Here is a 21,629-nt window from a genome sequence, read left to right as displayed (position 1 = left end):
CAAAACATCCAGACAATGTGATGTTGTGCTTGTCATTGTGCTTATTATGCTCTACTTGCAACATTATGGTATTTCAAAGAACATAAGAACAGATATTTTATACATTTTCCATTTTTCTAAAAAGGTATTTTATTCATTAGTTCACACAACAGAGCAGTGCCTTTGACATGACAACAGTAAATTAAAGCAAAATGTGTTCCATACACTGGCGAAGAAAATAAACAAGTAAAATACATTATTCTGGCTTTTGCCTCAACACGGTGTCAACCAAAGAATGGGGGGGGGGGGGGGGGGGGAGGAGGGGTGTCTTCTTTTTTGCATGATTACAGTCTGAGGGGCTGGTAATTATGGATAGCAAATTGATTTTGTAGTGAAGAGGAAGCCAGAGACAAAATATCTGGTTATTTTTCTTCCAGGTATGAAGTCCTTATTTCACCAGCCCAATCTTCTTGGCCTCCGTTTCATATATTAACAGCCTCCACATTTTAACAATGAAGACCTCTGCTTCTTCATCTAGAACCTGTGGAAAAACAGATTATGAGTATGGTTTACTGTAATTAATATGGTCTACTGTCAGTTTCGGATGAGTATTTTAAGGCATTTCTGCAGTTGAGCTCCCATGGACATATTCTAATGTCCAGATGCCCTGCGTGTCATCATGTACAGTATCTCCATGAACATGTGTGAATCCTACGAAGGCCCTGGCTCCTTATCATGCCACTTGAATATAAACAAAAATCCTGACAGATTAACATAACATTTCTAAGAGTGAGGACTCTTCCAAATTCTACTCACCATAGCAACATCATCAAGGATACCCTGGGGTGTGCTACGCGCCATAACCTGAGGAATACAGAGCCAATGTTTAGTAGGGAGAGGCAAAATGGCATATCATGCAAGCCATACATTTCAACACTAAGTGAGATAAAACACCATCACATTTTCATAGACACCAGCATTTCATTCTTAAGGGCCGTTTATAGTTCCATATGCTTGATTTTGTCTACTTTTTGGGTGAGTGAGTACATACAGTAAATGCGTCGACACGCATACTTCCTCTACGTTATGTACGTGCCGACGCACTCTCCGCTCCAATTTGCTCCCGTCAGGGCCGCGCGCCACATTTTTGCGCCTCGCAGCACAGAGCAGAATAGCTAAGGAGGTGGTTCTGCACAAAGCATATAGACAAAATATGTAGAACCACAGAATTTCTTGACCTGACATGAGGTTTGGTATTTTGTGCTGTTTGTCGGCTGTTGGATGCATTACCTGTTTAAAATGACCAAAATATATTTTCTCACTTTGTTTTTCTAAAATACATAATACCCATAGAGGTTATTTTATGTTTTGTTTTTCTACTTAAAATCGTTTGAGAACTTCTGTAAACTAGGATTGTTACTGAAAACACTAGATTATCCACAATGTAAAAACAAAAATCCTTTGAGAAAAATGTAATTATTATATTAATTATTATAATAATGTAATTAAATACCTTAACTCCGCAAGGGTACAGATTTAACCACATCGATCCGGACCCTGTACTCTCTCGCAGGACTAATTATAACAAAACACACGTACACACCCGCTCATATATTGAACATAATTCCCAAGTAATAAATGAGCCGCTGAGCTAAATCAGCTCTTCTCGTGTGCCACAGCCCAATCTGGCTAGCCATCGTCCAAGAAAAGTTCGTCCTCTTTTCACACTGCAGAAGTCTGTAATCGAGAGACTAGCCTCAGCCTAATAGCTGTCTGTCTGGAGAGTGGAGTGGTGGACCGAGCTCTGTGTGTGTGAGGAGTCAAGGCGTCCTCTTCACGTGGCGGCAATGACGTTCCTTTTTTCCCCGTTTCTTGATAAAATATATTTCTTATTGGGTCCCATAATTTGAGAACCGCTGTGAGGTATAAGAACAATATCTTTTCACAGAGGAAAAGAAATGTCCTCACTACTGCCCCTACGGTTGACAAGGGTGGCCGCGGGTAATTCTTGCTACGGAGAAAACCAATACGTTCAGTTGGGAGGTGTACGTAATTGTCCGTATACGGACCTTAATCATACAGACAATTACAGAAAGGGAGAAAAAAACGGACATCAAACAGACCAAACTGAATAAATCTCCCTAACCCTCCGTTTCTAATGTAGACCTGCGGTCCTTATCTATTACTTTGTATGGTACTTTACATAACAATTTACAGTTCTTCTCATAGCACATTCTTTCTGCACAGATTGGACACAGAACTGATCACAGACCTTTGAACAAACAAATTCAACCAGAGTTGCTTCCTCTTCACCAATGTATTCAATGATCTTCTTATTTATCCATGGTTTGATACGGCGGTCCATCAGGGTCTAAGTCAGGAAGAAAAATCAATCATTTTGAATTTGCTATTAGTACAGTTCATCTGGTTTTAATTGGGTATAGTGTTTTTCCTAATAAAGTAGTTTTTCTTTTTGTAGTTTTCTCCTCACCCCCACGTGAAGAGTCTTTGGGTAATTAGAAGCGCTATATAAACATTTGAGATATTATACATTTACATGGAGCTTGTTTTTGGCATTATCCTCTTTAACATTATGCCAATTCCCCATCACTGCTGACCCCTACTGGTTGGGGTCAGCAACACCACACCATTCTTCTAAGATCAGCTACTCATCTGACAGGTCAGGCTATAAAAATCGGACAAAACAGCGACAGGAGATCACCTTTCCCACCAAAACATAAGCCAATTGTGTTCGTTGTAAAGCACAGCAGCTGTAAGATACTTTTTTCTTTTTTTTAAGATGTCACTTATTGGACAGATTTGTGCACTATTAGATGTAACAATTTAATCAATATATAATTGTACATACATTCTGACATAAAACTTATTTTTGCCACAAATAATATAACGTCTGAGATGCCACTGTCTCCTTACCGAATCAACCATTGTCCAGTCCAGAGGATACGAGAACAGCTCAGGCCTGGCAGTGGGTATCTTCTCGATGAGGCTCTTAATGTGCTTGCGTTTCTCCTCCGTGTTAACGTTGCCTTTTCCCGCCAACAACTCAGCCCCGTCCAGGCCCAGACTCTTGTCATCATCGCCATAATCCAGAGGCACCAGTTTTCTTTTACGAGGCTGCTCATCAGCCTCCTCCTCATCAAACTTGTTGAAAACACTGTCGACCGGCGCCAGCTTCTTGCGCTTTACCACGTTGGGCTGACAGGGACTATTAGTATTAGTGGAGCCTGGAGTGGAGAAAAGGAGGAGATAGAGCAGACTCAATATAAGGTTGCAGCACTAAAGAAGAATGAGCCCCCAGTGAATCCCGATTCCGTTCCCACTATGACTATACCACTTCACTGACTCACCCATTTTCATGCTCATGCTGAGCCCGATCTTCGGTCGATGCTCCTCAGGAGGGTGGACATCGGGAGTGTTTTCTCCTGGAATGATTATGCCGCAGGGAGACTCGTTGCCGATGGGGGAGTTGGGAGTGACGTTCCCGCTGCCCGAGGAGACTGAAGGAGCAGAGGTGATGGGGCGGAGCGTGGGTTTGAGGTGTGGCTTGGCTTCTTGGGAGTCCTCCCCGTCATGGTAGTCTTCCTCCTCACCCTCCTCCACATCATCGTCAGAGTGAGGCGGTGGGGCCTGGGGTGCCGGCTCCGGAGCACGGCCTGAGGCTCTCCTCTCCCGTTCTCGATCACGTTCCCGGTCACGTTCTCGAGCCCGATCCCTGTCCCTGTCTCGGTCTCTGTCTCGGTCCCTGTCTCTATCCCTATGAGGCTTCTCTGGGGCCACCTCCTCCTCAGGTTCGAGGGGCAATGGAGGTTGCCGCCTGCGCTCTGCCTCCTCCTCCATCTACACACACAGTAACCAATGAGATACAAAGAACACACACAAAAGGAGTCAAACAATTATGATTAATAAGAATTCCATAGTTTTTGGTATCTCCCGACCACAGTACTAAAGGAACGGACAGATCTTAGTGCCCAACTGCCCACTACTAGTTGGGGTTTAAAATGTCCAATACCTGTCATTTATTACTTTGAGCAATTTGACCAAGATTTTAACCCTTGCCTTTGTTCCATATTATAACATTTAAAATATTGCAATAACCTGCAATGAGCATTTACTAACATTTTGTACTTATATTAATATATTATTATATATTAAATGAGATGATAATATTCCCTCCAGTAAAACTCTTCCTGTCCAAATAGGACAGTGCATTTCTCATTTCCAATAGCCCAGGTAGACTCACCCTCTGTAGTTCAGCATCAGGGTCAGGGTGTCCCTCAGCCAACAGTCTCTGTCTGATCTCCTCCAGCTCCTCCTTCTCCCTCTTTCGGTCTCTCTCATCCAGCTCCACCTCCTTTTCTCGGTCACGGAGGCGCTTTTGCAAGGCACTGCCCCTGGTGTCACAGAGGACAAAGATAATGTGAATAGCTGCCCATATGTAATTCATAATTAATAAATTCATAAATGTATTACATTTGGAAGTTGCTATGAGGAATGCAGTCAGAATAAAAACAAGCAGGAAAATGGTCATCACTCGAGCTTTGTCAAAAATACCGAAAAGCATAAAGAAAAAAAGAAAACAAACTGGTCACAATTTTTTTTAAATCAGTTGAATTTGAGTGTCACCTTACCTGTAATATTTTGGATCATCTCTATCATCATCATAATCTTCCAAGAACTCCTTCAGTCTTTTGGCTTCTTTCATCTGAGTTGCAAAAACACCATATTATTTAGTTGCACAACCGAGCATTAAAATTTATTTTTCATCTACATCTACTAATCCAAAGTCTTGAGGACGGAATAACTTTTGTTACTTACATAACAGAGTTTTACGTTTTCTGACCTTTTCTAATCTGGTCGGCCTAATCTGTGTTACCTATGAAATTACTCAATTAGACTAATGGTTTACTATTGTGCAGGTGGTATCCTATGTAACTGAGGTGTAGGCTAAACTTAATCAAATATGCAACTTTGCTTGCATGACGTTATGAGCTCTAGGTTTACATGGAAAATCCAGCAGTGGTGTTTTACTACATCAGGACAATTCAGATGGGGTTAAGTGATAACCAGCCAGGTATACAAAAGTTACTTTCTTGTGATTGTTCCAACCCTGGTATCCCTTAGTTTGCACATGTCATTATAGTCAGGGAAGCTCACAATGCTGCACTCCATGCTTTGTGAGCTTGTAGATGCCAGGCAGTCATTGTCCAACTCATTTTCCAAACCAGAGGTACTCAGTGCAAGTTACAATAAATGTAAACAAATGTCATATTCGTTGACTTGTGTGCATTAATGATTACCGTTTCACGTCGCCTCTCCTCCTCCCTCTCCGTTTCTTTGCTGTAATCCCGGGACTTCTTCCTCTCCCGGATCTCCCAGTTTTTGAGGCGCTTTGGGAAACAAACACATTTAAGCAAAATAATGTAATCTAATCACAGTTATGTTAATTAAGTACATAAGCTACATTCTACATCGCACCACTTGAAAATGCAGAAGTCAAACCCATAGAATTATAATACCGGTAAGTATAGAGAGGGCACCAGATATCCCCGCCCGTCCATTGCATCGAGTTGCTCACCCAGCGCATGAAGCGTACTTCCGCGTTTGGAAATGCCTCTGAAACGTGACGTAGTGGGGCCTAAGTGACGCGTCATAGAGTTTGTTCATGGACGCACTGGGGCTCCAATTCATGAACGAGCACTTCCGCTCTGAACGTGCAGTCAATACAAAGAAGCCTAGATGAGCGTTCATGTGTTAGAAGCCCCAACTGCAGTACCTCAAACGGCCATCATGTCCATGTCGCTTCAGCCCTCCCTTTGGTTCTGGGGGCTTGGTCAAACCGAGTGTTATGCATGTTAACTAAGTTTCTGTCAATTCCGGTGTGTTGAAAACACCGCCCAGGCCAGGAGGAATGAAATAGAACAGACTTGCAGGAGGAATGAAATAGAACAGACTTGCAGGAGGAATGAAATAGAACAGACTTGCAGGAGGAATGAAATAGAACGGACTTGCGGACGGTTGAGGAAGCAGATTTCCCTTTTTTGTTAAGTCCAGGGATTCACACCTGCAGTCTTCTGGTCAGATGCCTGCCTTTCTAACCTATGTTGAACATACCTCCTGGTAAGCAGCCTCCTTGTCCCGAAGCCTCCTCTCCATTCTCCTCCGTTCGTACACGTCCTCCTCATCATCATGGTCCCGCTTCTTATCATCTCTGATCCTCTCTCTACAGGAGATGGAATGACAGCGGTTTTACACTATATCAAATTCTCAAAACTGGGCTTCACTACACTGCTAGTATATAACAGTATTAACATTAGTATATGTTTATATATAAAGGACTTGTTAAAATAAGTGACAAAGGATGAGAATCCACCAGATAGAAAGCAATACTACACCTGCGCCAAACAATTACACCGCCTATTCCTCACCTGGATCTACTGCGGTCCTCGCTTACATCACGACTTCTCTCCCGCGTCCTCTCGCGTTCCCTCTCCCTCGTCCGCTCCCTCTCCCGTTCACGGTGGTCTCTGTCCCGCTCGCGGTCACGGTCTCGTTCGCGCTCCTTGTCCCTCTCCCTCTCCTTCTCCTTCTCGCGATCACGATCACGGCGCTCCCTCTCTCTTTCACGCTCTTTGTCTCTGTCCCGCCTCTCTCTCTCCACATCCAGACGCTCCTTTTCTTTCTTTCCCTTCTCCTCCTCCAGTTTCTGCAGGAGTCCAACAGGAAGATAGGGAGGGGTAAAGGACGGTGAGGCACGTTTCACCCTGTTTTAAACATCTTTGATGCTACAAAAGGAATTTCCACAACTTAAAAAAATAATTGCATTAAAAACAAGCAGCAACTATGACATAATTCACACAAATAATGACAAGTGGTTTTACAGTCCCTGAATCAGCCTGGCTCACATACTGCTGTGACTCTGTCCCGTGAGTCAAAAGGTCTGCCCCAATTAAGAGGTCCTCCAACAGTCAGTCATGGTTGATTCCTCCATGGGAGGAGTGCTCTGATGGTTCAGCAGCTTTAGGGTACATGCTGCTCAGCCCAGGTCTCAATTCTAACAAGCAACAGGCTAAGAGGAAAAATCGGACTTGGTCTAAAAATGCAGCAGCACTGGGTTAGTATTTGTCAATACACAATCTAATGTAACAATCCCTTCTGCTGTGTTGCCAGTATGACCAAACATCTTAAAATATGGATCAGTCTAGGAAAACATCTGACAATGTTAGTATTGCTGTACCGATGTAGTTCTTCCTTCACTTCTCTGGAGATGTTCAATGCGAGCGAATTCAGCTGTAGTTATGTTAACACATAACTAATGTATTGCATGTTTTTGCCACATAGATCACAGGTATACTTGTCCTCTGCTGTCACGTTTCGTATGTCCTGTGGTGAGCAAAGTATTCATTGGTAAAGCTCCACAACCGTTCCATTCAATCAATGAGCATCAAGGTAAAGCACCCGGAAGAGAGTTTTTTTTAAGGACACGAGTGCTGCTTTGAACAGGTAAAATGCTCTATCCGATGTGGCTATGATATACCACACAGCACCATGAGTTAACCTACATTAGAGCTTCAACTAAAACATACTTAAAATCTATTAGACTGTATCAACTGGGGATAACTTGTAGTTGATTGCTTAGCTTAATCTGAGTCAAGCTATTTTCAGCTGAGATTTGGTGTAGAAGGGAACACGGAATGGACCTAGAATAAACCCCTGGGGGACAGCGGTCAAATACGTATATACTATATAGGGTTAAATGATTCAACAATTACTATATACTACTCTTACTATATACTACTACGTTAAGGCCAGTCCACACCAATGATTCACAATGCCACGAAACCGCTGCAGAGAAAGGTTGCAGCAGTCTAGTTGCAACACATTCCTGATCACAAACACAATTGATCACTAATTTTTGTGACACTAATGATGGAAGGGAAAGAGAAAATTTGAGTGAGCTAACAAAGAAAAGGAAAAAAAGAAAAAACAAATTAGAGGGAGCGAATAGAAGGGTGGTGTCCATTTCATATTTTTCAAAAGTATATATACACACACAATCTCTCTCTGAAACGGTAAAGTATCTCATTCTCTGCTCCTCGCCTTGATGCGTCACAGTGTCACTGTCCAGTTTAGGGATGGCCCATATTTATCTCCCTTATCCTGGAGAGACACTGACAATACCGTTGCTGTGAAATGGTCAACCAGTCACAGCTCGACTCCTGGGTGAGGACTGTCCAGGTTTACTGTATATAGTTGCAAACCAGTTTTAGGATTCTGTTGCAAGTGGTTGTAAGTAGGAACTTGTTGCGTTGCGAATCATTGATGTGGACTCTGCTAAAAAAGTTTTTCATACTATTTATTTTTAGAGGAGAAATGTTTTTCAAAATTATCACCACTAATTAGGAAGCAAAAAACTTTGCTTTTTAAAACGGTCTCGCTTAATTTGTAGACAAACACCTTACCCTCCATGGCAAATCATTAAAGCATCTTAGATCTGTAAACTGAAATCTGAGATGATACTACTTCATAGAAATAAACCTAAAATTAGGATCCTCTTCAAGCTAGTGGTGTGCAACTTACAGGTGATGAACTAGGGTTTTCAGCACTTCTCTGCCTCTACAAATCCTACATGCTAAGTGTGAGAGGAAAAGCAGATCAAAAGTGAAGACATAAAATAAAAAAGGAAAGAAAAATTACACCTAGGAGCAGTAATTCATCCAGCACGTCAATACACAAAACTTTTTTACATATGCTGCCGAATAAATGTTGGCACGGTATTCCATTTGGTCAATAAAAAACAATTATAGAAGCAGTCTTACCAGTTGGTTGTCTTCTAGTGTCTATCTGGACTCCGGAACCCAACAAATACATGAAAGTGACCATAGGGAGGCCCACAGTTCAAACAGCCCTCTTAAGAAAAAACAAGTTGTCCTAGCTGTGGATGGCTTAACATGTCCATACATACAATACCATGTTTGTTTGACTATGGGTCTCACTACTGTTAAGCGATGAACATCCAAGACAGAGAGAAAGCCAGAAATGGGGATTTGAACTGAAATGCTATATTTGCTACAAGGTTGGCCAATTTGAATATGGTCTATAATAATCCACAGTTCAATCTAATACTACTTGCAATTCTTTCTTAATGCTTCTTTCAAGCTGTTTACAGCACCAAATCGGGTGGGGTGTACAACATATTATGATAATAATTGACGGCAGGAGATACATCTTTTAAATTAATGTGGTCTTGCTGGTAGTGCAATCTATACCAGATAAACAAAAGTAATTCTGGTTGAATCCCCTCTCTCAACCTTCAACTTAGTTGTGTATTATTATACTATGTAGTACAACCTTCCAAGCTGGTCCTCCTAGAGGCTATATGGCTTATGGATAACAGACAACTTAGTAAAGCCTGTGTTTTAAGAAACACCTCGACTCTTCTAAACTTACCTCTCATGTTTCAACGAGAAACAAATGGCCAATTCTGACAACTTGGTGGCACGTGTTGCTTAGTAAAGCTGTTTTACCTATCTGAATCCAACATTGTAGCCCTATTTAATACATCGCCATGGGATGCATTAACACTTCCGGTGCCAATCTCGTCCAGGAACGTGATAAGAATTATGGGGCAGCGGCGCCACAGCCCCGTTATGATGTCCAGGGTCGTGTTACCTAGTTACCGTGGTTACCAATAAACACGCGCTGCTGCGGCCGCTGGTGAGCGAAAACACTACATATCCCATGATGCAACTCAGCCACCAGCACCAGTAAGCGTCTAATCTCCATAGGCTCCTATTCATTGCTTTTTTCACAGCGACACTGGGCCGTGAAGATCGGCCGCGGTTAGGCTAGGGCTCCACCGGGAGCTTTGCGTTGTGCCTGTGTCGTGATGGCGTAAAAAAATGAAACGGGGCGAATTTGGCGTCCGACAATGACGTCGGAAGTGGAGCACCCTTCATTGATTAAAAAGGGAGCGTTCCCAGCGCTGACGCGACGCTCGATGCGCCCAGTAGAGCCAGGGGGCTAGGATTTTTCATTTCCGTGAGAAAATAAACATACTCGGTCGCCATTTTAGACCGTGAATTTCCACGACATGGACTCGATTGTGGCTTCCGGGGCTCTTCAAAATAAAGCATAAATTAATGGTGGCACTCTATACTATAGCCAAATAATTACCAAAATAGCGGCATAACGGAAAAGTATGACTATACCCAAAATAGGGATGCCACATTTAAAGAGCTTAAAATCTTAGATATAAAAGTATAGACAAATCCTCAGAGCGCAGCCCTTAGTTGAGGTGCGAAGCGGTGCTGCTTGACACCGCCGTTATGATTGCCGCTCTGTGGATTCGTCTATAGACAGGTCATAAGCTCCATACTTCCATGTTCATAGCCAAATACTTTGCTGGGGGAAGCTTTGCAATGAATACCAAAACTAAAGCACCTTATATTATTGAATAAACACATCTGAATCCAGTGTTCCCATGGATTGATTACTTCCTCCTAAGACTTCCATGTTTGAAACCGAAGCACAGTGTTGCTATGATTATGTTATGTTAATTTATTTCTGTGCCTAAATGCAATGTAGCAAAATACCAATATATACCCGAGTGTTACTAGTAGACTAACAGATTGGGGGCAATCACTAAGACACAGAACAAGAGGGGGAAGTAGAGTAGAAAGATGAAGAAAATGAGGACTCACCTGCTTTACTCTTCAGTACTCAGAGTGCTGTGGAGAGGCGCTCCCTGCTTTAGTAACATTACAGGCTGCTGCGTTAAAGCTGCTGCAGTGGTTAGTTATACAGTTTGTGTGTGTGAGATATCTTCAAAACACACCATTTATCACCTGAGGACCTGCAGAGGTTCACTGAGCTCCCTGGACCTTTTCAGAGCCTGAACTATGACTGCTACAGTGATAGAACAAGGCTAGGCATCTTTGGTTGTTTTATATAGACAATAGCTTAATTTTCCAATCCTTATAGTGATTAATTTTGGCACCTTGTATCGTCGCCATCATGAGATGGTTTAGCAAGTAGAGATGAAGTAGGAGCTGGTTGCTTCCTCTGCAGACCCTCCAGAAGGGAGCGCCCACGATGTGTAGATAATAAATGGAAGCTTATACTTACATTCTATCCTTGCAACCTTTTCCCAAAGCTCTGAGATTCATCTTGCTTTAGTCACCAAATGAACTCTACCATATTGGTGGGGTTTAATCAATAGATTAGCTTTGATGGGTATTTTACATTTAACGTCCATGCACTCTGTGTGATTAATGTAATTTGTACTGTGATAAGAAACTTTTGGCCTCAAATCAGTACCTACGACAACATTTTTCTTTGAAGATAATGAATTAAGAGTATTCTTTGAATGAATGATGGATACATGTATGACTATGACTAGTCTTCAAGGCGTCAATAAATACAGCAAGACTTTTGGAATATCACCATTTGCCTTTGCCTTGATCTTTATTCTTTTATGAGCTTATATCAAATCTGTGCAAAAATTGACAATGAATGAGAACAGCTATATGGAGAAAATTACATTCATATGTTTTGCATTGCAGCTCCAGCTGCCATTGTCAATGTTAAGACTAGTCTATCCTCCAAAGCCTAAGTTGAGAGAGGTAAAACAAATAACAGCAGTTAAATACTTTACCTTGTGTGTGTCACGGAATTTACTGATCTCTCTTGAAATCAGGTCTCTTTTGTCATCCTCCATTTCCATGGCATTAATATCCTCCTGACACAAGACAAAAAAGGAGGAAATGCATAATCATTGATGCTTGCAGTTTTAGCATTCCAAAAATTGTTACTGTAGGGAAGATACCTTTCATGTCCATAACTGTTACATTTTAGAAAAGAAGCTGTGTTCCAATGAATCCGGTATAGTAATTTAGTCACAAGCCACAGACCTTAACCACTTTCAAAATGGCATCCCTAATTTTTCGTACGAAATTAAAGTATGGAGAATGGAGATACAAGGTTTCTGCCCAACAATCATTTAAGTGCTTCACAAGAACAATGTTGGTATATTTAAGAAATAGATACTGTATGTTTACATTATAGACAACAGATTTAGACTTTTACTTCACCAGGCATTTTAAGTTTTCGTGGCAAAAGGTGATTCTGTTTCAAAATATCATGCACGTAGCTGCATGAGCTGGGACTGCTCTACTTGTATTGACAGGCAGACATACATACAATATAGACAAAACCTGTTCTGGATGGCTTGGCTAACACCCACACACACACACACACCTCAAGTAAAACTCCAGCATGAAGAATACATTTTGAAAGAGAGGGAGACATTTAGGTTTACTACTGCATGTCTCAAGACAGAGCTGCTACAGCAGCTTAACACAACATACTAGCACTAGTACCTCCTCTTTCTTCTCCTTCCTCTTCTTGTTGCGAGGGTGACTGTCCGAGTCTAGCGAGGGAGCGTTGAGCTCATTGGCATACTCTCTTATGAGGCCCTCTATAAGCCCCTTCACCACCTGGTCCCTCCGTTTTGTCTCCTCATCCAAGACCTCTTCTTCGTCGTCGTCCCCATCTTTTGCTCCATTACCTGCTCCCTAAAGTCACAAAGAGGGCGGAGAAAGGACAATGAAAACATATACAGTAGACAAAACAATAAATCTGCATGCAATGTATTTAACAGAGAAATTAATTCAGAAAATATCCACTGACAATGAATCGAACCCGGTATCAGGAAACTCTCGCGAGACTTCCGAATCGTATTGAATCCAATAGGAATCGTAAGTCTTGCGAGACGACATTTCGAATGCAAGTACCGTTTTACGGCAGAATCTCAACAATGACGTAAGCCTAAAGTATAATCTTGTTGCTACAAGTGTCTATAGTGTGTGTATGAAGGGGCAATATGAGCCGATTTTTATTTTATTTTAAAACGATGGCAATTTGCCCAAGCCCCATTGCTCCCGTTGTGGGCATTGGTGGGGTCGGCCAAAATGGACAATTCTCCTTTAAAGAGCTGTATTTAGAAAACAACAATAACGGTGGTGGTTGAAAAAATAGGCATTCATGCTACTATGCAAGTACAGTTCTACTCAAGAATCTACAAGTTAATTACTTTATTGAAAAATATGCAAAGAAATTATTCTAAGGCCTCTGCTTGGACATAATGAGGTTTTGTGTCTCGAGCCAATTCAATTGCCTGCAAATCATATCTAGATATGATAACACACCCCGTTGGTACTCTTCTTCTTGGCCTTCCAGTCGTCTAGCTGGGACTTGGTCTTGGCGTCTACTTTGACCAGCAGCTTCTTGTCACCCAGCATCAGCTCATGGAGTAACCTGAGGGCCCGAAGTGTCGACTCAGGCTCTTTGTACTCGCAGAATCCAAAAGCTTCGAAGACAAAGAGATATGTTATGCACCGAATTGAAGATTCTTCACAGACAATGAGGAAATGCTGAATACCAAAACACCAAATGTGATTATTTAGCTAATTATTGGTACCAATGACTGTCAGCCTGTGCTGGGTACAAATACTATTGCATCATTAAAATAACTTGTTTTGGTGTAATATTTTTGCTGTTTAAACTCTGACCGAAACCGAGCATCATTACTGCAGAAATAATAACTGATCGCTCAAAAGAGATGAGGGGCGTGACAGCAGAGAGGTTGGCTCTGGACCATACAGCTAAGTACAACTAGAGTCTAAGATCAAACAATGCATCCACGTGAATGATTACCTTGCAGTTTCCCAGAAGCACCTTGGACCCTCTTCCAGCTAAGAACAATGCCACATTTCTGAAATCGTGGAAACAGAATAATGACAAATTATTTCATCTGTTATCAGGCAATAATGTGATTTTGATAAAAAAAAAAAAAAAAGCTTAATGAGATTTAGATTGATTTGTTACCATAACAACCATAACAATATTGAATTAAAACTCATACCTATGACAAGGAAGCTTGAACATAACTCACACTAAAAAAAACATGTGCCTGCTAGTGCTGTCAGAACGAAATTCAGGAGTATTATCATTTGAATATGGAAATAAATAATTAATAATCTTCAAATGTTGAAAATGCCATTTGAATGCCTTTTTTTTAGTCCATAAATGTACAGAGTAACAAATCTAATGAAGACTCATTTCCTGACCTACTGATTTATTACTTTCATCACGTCACACAAGATCAACAAGGTGATTTGAGTGCATGCACTGCACACAGCAAGCCGAGACTGACAGACCATGTTGGTTCAGTCTTCAGTGCAGCTTTCAGAATTATGACAACAGCAAAGGTTTCTGTGCAAAATTGTTTACTCTGTCGGATTGTGGATGGAGAGACCCTTCTCACTATGAAACATACAGGCTTTGGAACGGTGGATGGATATAGCAGTATGATTGCACAGTCAGGAACATCTATCTAAAAGTAGCTACTACACACCCACGCAAGTGAGAAAGTGGGTAAAGCACATCCACTTACAAAGCGACGCAAACCACCTGTCACGTTATGAATATGATCCACATCAATGTGGACTGAGCTCGGAAGTTCCGAAACACGAAACCAGTGAAAATGAGGTATTTCCACTGAACAAACATCCCAATCACATTGATAAACCAGTGCAGTTTATTCAACTTGCATGATTTCTTTGTTGGCCAACTTGGCCCGTATTGAAACGTTGTACTCACCGCTAGAAGCTGTCTGACCAACATATCTGAGGCTTTTTCAGAGATGTTTCCTACAAACACTGTGGTAGTAGGACCACTGCTACTATCCTCTTCCTTGCGAGGGGCTGTGTTCAGTTCCTTCTTAGGAAGAAGCTGCTTCTGTGCCATAGAAACTGCAGTGGGAAGCAGCATCTGCAAAACAAACAACAAATAAAATACATGCTAAATTACTTATTTGACAACATTACAAACAGCTAATGGGAGGGATAGCACTATAGCAGTCAAATGAATGGCATCGCACTCAATAGCGAATACAATCTTTCAATTCAGAATAACGACCATACTGTCCAGTCAGTCTATTCAAAGCCTCTGCATGAATCATATACGTTTTTAGTTACTAAACTTTTCTGAATAATGAAGTCATGTTGACTAATAAATCCGTGGTTAAGAAATTGCTGACATTTCAGTTTGTATAAAAAATATTCTTTTCTCCAAAGACTATTTTCAGCTACACTTTCCAACTCAGTATACACCAGTGGCGAATTTTCAGGACCTTCAGGGTATTCAGAGAAGACCCAGGGATCCTCAGAAGAAAGAAAATAATATTTTTATTTTTAAATAAAAAATATATTTTTATTTTTTATTATTTTTATTAAAATAATTACAATTATTTGTGTTGGTAATCTGTTAAACTGCACTGTTTCGCTCGCTATACTCGTTGTAGTTGTTTCTTCCCCAAGTTCTGTGCATAGGGAGTGCTTGTGTGCTGGGAAAAATAACAGCCAATGAGAGATTTTTTCTACTGAGTCTCTGCGCAGATTACTCTCACTCGCAGTATAGTTGGGTCAAAAGGGGCAGTTCCGTGACCGTGGAGAGCGAAGGTCCGTTTCTCAATGGATTTGTCATCTAGGAGGGTTATTAAACAAATTTGGCCGGGGTGTATTTTTTAAAATGGTTGGGAAAATGTTTGACAGCTAGGGTAATTTTCAGTCTCATTCACCTACACTATAAAGGAAAAAATGCCTACCCAAAAATTTGCTTTAAGTGGGATGTGAGGGGTCAAACTAGGGTTTTTTAATTATTCTGAATCCATTGCAAGCATTTGTTTGGCATGAAAAACATTCCTTGGGCTAAGAACGGACCCTAAAAGACTGTAAAAATTGATGACTCATCACTAAACCATAGTTTCCTTAGGCGTTTTTTAGCCCAAGGAATGTTTTTCATGCAAAACAAATGCTTGCAATGGATTCAGAATAATTAAAAACCCCTAGTTTGACCCCTCACATCCCACTTAAAGCAGATTCTTTGGTAGTAATTTTTTTCCTTTATAGTGTAGTGTATAGTAAGTGAATGACTCCCAAAAAACTGCTTTAAGTGGGATGTGAGGGGTCAAACTAGGGGTTTTCAATTATTCTGAATCCATTGCAAGCATTTGTTTTGCATGAAAAACATTCCTTGGGCTAAAAAACGCCTAAGGAAACTATGGTTTAGTAATGAGTCATCAATTTTTACAGTCTTTTAGGGTCCGTTCTTAGCCCAAGGAATGTTTTTCATGCCAAACAAATGCTTGCAATGGATTCAGAATAATTAAAAAACCCTAGTTTGACCCCTCACATCCCACTTAAAGCAGATTTTTGGGTAGGCATTTTTTCCTTTATAGTGTAGGTGAATGAGACTGAAAATTACCCTAGCTGTCAAACATTTTCCCAACCATTTTAAAAAATACACCCCGGCCAAATTTGTTTAATAACCCTTCTAGATGACAAATCCATTGAGAAACGGACCTTCGCTCTCCACGGTCACGGAACTGCCCCTTTTGACCTAACTAGTACTTCTAGAATTCCCTGAGCCAGTTCCCCATAATACAAGCCTTGGTGTGGATTGACAGTTTGATCAACCAATCATATTTTGAGGGCTCTGGTCAAGGGTATACGGAACACCCACGTTCAACCACCAATCAAAATGAGTCAAGTGACTACTGGCCAATCACAACACGGCTTTTCCGGGACTTGGAGTGGAACAACAAGCATATTTCACACTCACTATGCACAACACGTGAAACTTGTAAAGTAAACAGACGCGACATGGCTGCAGCTGGAGTGAACGCTGTGGATTTATTATTATCGTTGCCTTTTTCAAGAAGACTGTTTTATGAAAAGATGGACAGAACTTAAAAGGAATGATAGCTTTATGAACCCATCTTTGAGAAATTCACCCAAAAGGACAGGAGGATGTTTTTCTTTTCTTCAAGTGAACAACTTCATTGGTGAGAGAAACTGAATTAATTTATATTGCTGGATATGCCGCTGTGCATTTAATTTCCATTGATTGATCATTGAAGAATGTATTAGAAGTTTGCAATTGGAAAAGGTACAGTTTCATGACAGTACAAATCACTGGTCAGCTAAAAGGAGATCCTAGTAAACCTTACAGCTTATTTACACAGGAACCACTTTATGTATCTCATATAACATTGAAAGACAGATTGATACACTTAGGCATGTTTTTGTCTATTTAATGTGGGTCTTTCTTGACGTGGTCTTTCTTTGCATTGATAGCTGGTGTTGTTACATGATGGTGGACAGTGCGTTTTGCTTTGTAAAGCGCGCTATGTTAAATGGACTGTGCGTCCCCGAAGGTCCGGTCCCTTGGGGCACGCATCGCCACTGGTATACACTATAAAATAAATTAGGTACAACAATAATGTAATTGTCAAAAAAGAGCAAGTGATAATGAAAAGGTACTATGAAACAGGTAGTACACAGCGTTCCAACTTACTGCAGGAGATTGGGTCATTATGCCCATATGGACTGGAATCATGGGGGTGCCTGAATGTGGAAACAACAGAAAATCAAATAAGCAATCACTACAAGTTCCCATGCATCAGATCATTTTCCAGACAGTTATTAGTGTTTATTCCATTCCAACAAGCCAGAGCAGGGTTCCAAGAAAGATAGAAGTGTGTAGTACATAACTTTATTATGGAGGTAAGAGTGTGAGTAGTCCAAATACTGCGTGAACTTTGGTGGCACTTTAATTTTCTAGATTTAAATATCATCATAGCAGTTGCATGCAAATGACACTGGTGTATTATAAATGTCGACGACATTTGTAATGTCTTAAAGCTATACTGTGTAAGTTGCTCAACTAGTGGTCAGAGCTGTATAGCAAACTGCGGTCACGTCCGCGTCTTTCGGCCGTTTTTCGCCGCGGACCGGGCCTCTCGCCACCGCGTCTGCCTTCACCTCGCCGAGATCTATCTTTAGAGGGGTCCCTGGTTCCTGTGCGTTCAGGCATTCCGGAGAAACGACTCCTTCACCCGAGGATATGTTGTTGTTATGTTGAGGCAAGCTACTTCCTGAGAAGTCAGCAAGATGCGCCTGTGATTGGCCGGTAGTGTACCATGTGTTTATGATCGGCGATATGATTGGCCAACGTATACACATGATGCAGATGACGTCATTTTGCCGCGAAATTCTCCCCCCCTCACGGCTCATAGAAAACATATAAAGAGAAGGCTTTAGAACCTGAAATTAACAGAGTGGGGGTTCTAAAACTTTAGCGATTTAACAGTTAGGACAATTTTAAGATTTGTTTTATAAAAAAAGTTACATGGTATAACTTTAACTTTACTTTAACTAGATCGTCCAATGGCCATACTAATGTGATAGAAATTCAGAGGCCTAGCTGGATTGCTACTTTCACTATGTATTCCGTTAGCTTGCGATATACTTTGACAGATGAGCAGCACTAATATCAACTTGAGCAATGAGGAATGTGAATTATGGCCCAGTGTAAATAACAAACCTGTAAATTGGATTATAGGTAATGGTATATAACAAACTCTACAAACAAAAATATGGAAGCCATGATTGGAACTTAGAGAAAAGGAGGGTGAAGCGTTGTGTCATTTGACTTTTTCATGTGACTGTAATACAGGAATGCAAGCTTTTAACCACTTGAATCCCAGCATCCAAGGAGTGGGTATGCGCGTGACATCATCATCATCATACCCGGAAATTATGCGGGAACGTCTACTGAGTGTCAAAAAAATACTTTTGGGCCTTGACCGCCCATACATCCAAACAGAAAAGTTCTATCTGATTGCATTAAACAACATTTAACTCACTTTGCCACTCACTTTATGCATGCACTTACCCTCTATTCATGGAGCACTCTATAGTGCTCCTTTCGGAACCTCTCCCTCCGCTATACAGCTCCGAGATGAGGTTCCTGCTCATTACAAGCCCATATGAGGTTTTTCCAGAATAGTTGGCCACGTTTTTGACCATTCTAATTTCTTACCTTCACCTAACATATCCAAAAAGTAAAAGTCCTGTACCCGTCTCTCACATGTCTACTTTTTTAATGGCGGGGGTAATCCAAGCGATGTGTTGAAACAATACTTTTAAATCGCTCGTTTTGTCAGCCAGTTCCATGTTTTTCCCTAGTGAAATGTTATGGAAGCAGTAATGTGCACACATGACTCGCCATTAATCTGTGTTGCAGCCAACAAGTGGTGGGGGCGAGAAATGGCCACACAGGCTGACACAAACATGAAACTGGCTGACAAAATGAGCGATTGAAGTATGCAAATAAGCTCAGAGTTTGTAGATAGGCCAGGAGATGCATCATCAAGAGCTCTCCCAAAGCTAGCTGCTCCCATCTCACAAGTTCACATTGAACATTTCATACCTGGTGGTACCCCCTGAGGGAAGCCTGCATATTGGGGAGGTGGGATCCTTGGGGGAAGCTGAGGGATGCCAATCTGTTGGCGGTTGAGATGAGGAGGATAGGACATCCTGTCGAGTACAGGGACCTGGTGGATAGAAGCAAAGGGCAGCCGTAAACCATTGGTGCTCAAAGTGGGGCCTGGTGACCCCCAGGGGTCCTTGAGGGAGTTCCAGGGGAGTCCCCAGCTAAATGGTAGTTAGGAACCAAATGTACCCTTGTGGGTACGTATGTAACTGTGTGAGTGTACAAATGGAACTAAATTAAGTTAAATTAACACTGATTTTACAAATATCAATTAGGGTCTCAGTCAGAGATAGAAATACCATTAAATGGGGGTCTGTAGCCTAAAGCATGTCAAACTGGGGGTCCTTGAAATTAAAATGGTTGAGAATTACTGCTAGAGCTGTAAAAATATTTCTCAAGGGGGTCCCTGGCATATCTTTTCAAATAGGGGTCCGTGGGCTAATAAGTGTCAATTTGGGGGTTCCTTGACATGAAAAGGTTTGAGAACGAGCATGTCCATTGCAATTTGGTTGAGTAATAGCAATCACTACGTAACTCTGTATTGGTCACTGAATAACGTTTTAACAGCCAACTTAAAAACACAAACAAACATACTCGGCAACCATGGAACCATTCACCACGTTACCAGAACTGGCCACTGAGATAGTTATTAGCATGATGGTTATCAAGCTAACCGCGCTATGCTAACGCTACCTGGCGACCCTTATTTGGCCTAGCTAGCTAATGTTAACTAAGAGGCTGCTGTATTCTACTCACCCCAGGAGCAGGTGTAAAGTGAACTCCGTGGCAAACAGATTTATGAGGCGTCCCAATGTGGATTCATGAATTCCGACGTAGTAGACGAGTAAAACCAATGTAATATATCACCGGCAGGTTAGCAGCACGGGACGTGAAGCCACCAAAACTGGAACCTATTCTTTACGAAATGCATTATGGGATATTACCACACGTTGGTGTAGTCACCCTTTTGAAACACTTGGGGGCGACAAAGTCCGTGCTTTGTTGCTGGATACTTCTTGGACCACCTATCCAGCCAGCCAGACAACCCACAGATAGACCAGACACAATGTTGTGCCTAGAGTAGACAACAGAGTTGCATACCATTTTTGCAAAGGTGCTGTTTATTACCCATACCATTGGATTTTAAAATAGGGCGGGCCTAACTATTAAGTGTTAATTAGCTCTAATGATACAGTTCAGTTGCAGTAACAGGATCTATCTCCAGACCTTTATTAAACGGAAAATACATTTTGAAAGTTACATTGTAAGACAAAATTGGAACTGGGAACACTATAAACATGAAGCTAATAAAGGTTGCTCTCTCCTGATTGGATGATGTTTTGGGAGTGTGTAGGTAAGTAACTATGTTGTACTATGTATGCTGCTACAGTGGCAGGCAGGCAAGTGGCACTGTTGAGCCACACGCACCACACCACACCACACCACGCACGCACACGCACGCACGCACGCGCGCGCACACACACACACACACACACACACACACACACACACACACACACACACACACAATATGGTATTTTACCATTTTCTCTCAATTTGTTTTATCAAATAAACTTTGAAACTTTGAAGCTGCTTAAACTTTGAACCTGCTTTGAAACTCAGGTGCCCACATTTCCCTTGTGCCCACTCTTCCTAGCGTCAGATCCCCCCCCAAGTGCCCACTTTGCCGGGTGTCCACATTTCCTAAGTGCCCAGTTTTCCCTAGTGCTCAGAGAGTCAGAATGTTTTGATGCACAACTTTCCTGTTACCACATTTTGCCACCTCCCAGATTTTTCTTTTCTTTTTTTTGAGCTGGAGAGGCAGGAAGACTGACAGAATAGAATAGTGCTTTAACCTTTAAAGAACAATCCCTTTTATTTTAACCAAAACATATCCCTTACACTACCTTTAATTAAAAAGTTTGCAGTAAAATGGTTACAAAGAAGATACAGATCGCACGCACCTAAGGGAAATGTTTGGGTGACTGTTTAGCCTAATAATAGGCTTTGGGAATCTATGGAGTCGAAACATCGTGAAATCTGATATGAGATACCGGTTATGGGCATCTAGGTCACGCTACATGTAAACAAGCATATCAATATCTATCAAATTTAGCCGTGGAAATTTCCGTGAGCTGCCGCCATAACAAACATTAGCCTACAATACATGATGTTACATGAGTTGCTCTTCCTCGATCCCCCAAGACACGCCCCTGCAACAAACCCTCTTTTTC

The 21,629-nt window shown here is 41.5% G+C and overlaps 1 protein-coding gene across 1 annotated transcript; it reads right to left on the bottom strand.

Annotated features, from left to right (window-relative positions):
* Positions 1-157: 157 nt before the first annotated feature.
* rbm25a (RNA binding motif protein 25a) lies at positions 158-20,294 on the bottom strand. Its single transcript, XM_080750772.1, has 18 exons — positions 20,152-20,294; positions 19,333-19,456; positions 17,416-17,465; positions 14,659-14,829; positions 13,714-13,771; positions 13,206-13,366; positions 12,378-12,572; positions 11,654-11,737; positions 6,426-6,703; positions 6,112-6,220; positions 5,298-5,387; positions 4,629-4,702; positions 4,241-4,391; positions 3,348-3,837; positions 2,914-3,224; positions 2,252-2,350; positions 796-843; positions 158-520 (listed from the first exon to the last, which is right to left on the bottom strand). Exons 2-18 carry the CDS (start codon positions 19,436-19,438, stop codon positions 428-430), a joined length of 2,568 nt encoding a protein of 855 aa, XP_080606898.1. The 5' UTR covers positions 19,439-19,456; positions 20,152-20,294; the 3' UTR covers positions 158-427.
* Between the last annotated feature and the right edge of the window lie 1,335 nt (positions 20,295-21,629).

The sequence above is a fragment of the Nannobrachium achirus genome (genome assembly GCF_963921795.1).
Source record: "Nannobrachium achirus genome assembly, chromosome: 20".
NCBI classification, from domain to species: domain Eukaryota; kingdom Metazoa; phylum Chordata; class Actinopteri; order Myctophiformes; family Myctophidae; genus Nannobrachium; species Nannobrachium achirus.
The sequence above is the reverse complement of the archived record's forward strand: the minus strand, read 5'-3'. Positions and strand labels throughout refer to the sequence as shown.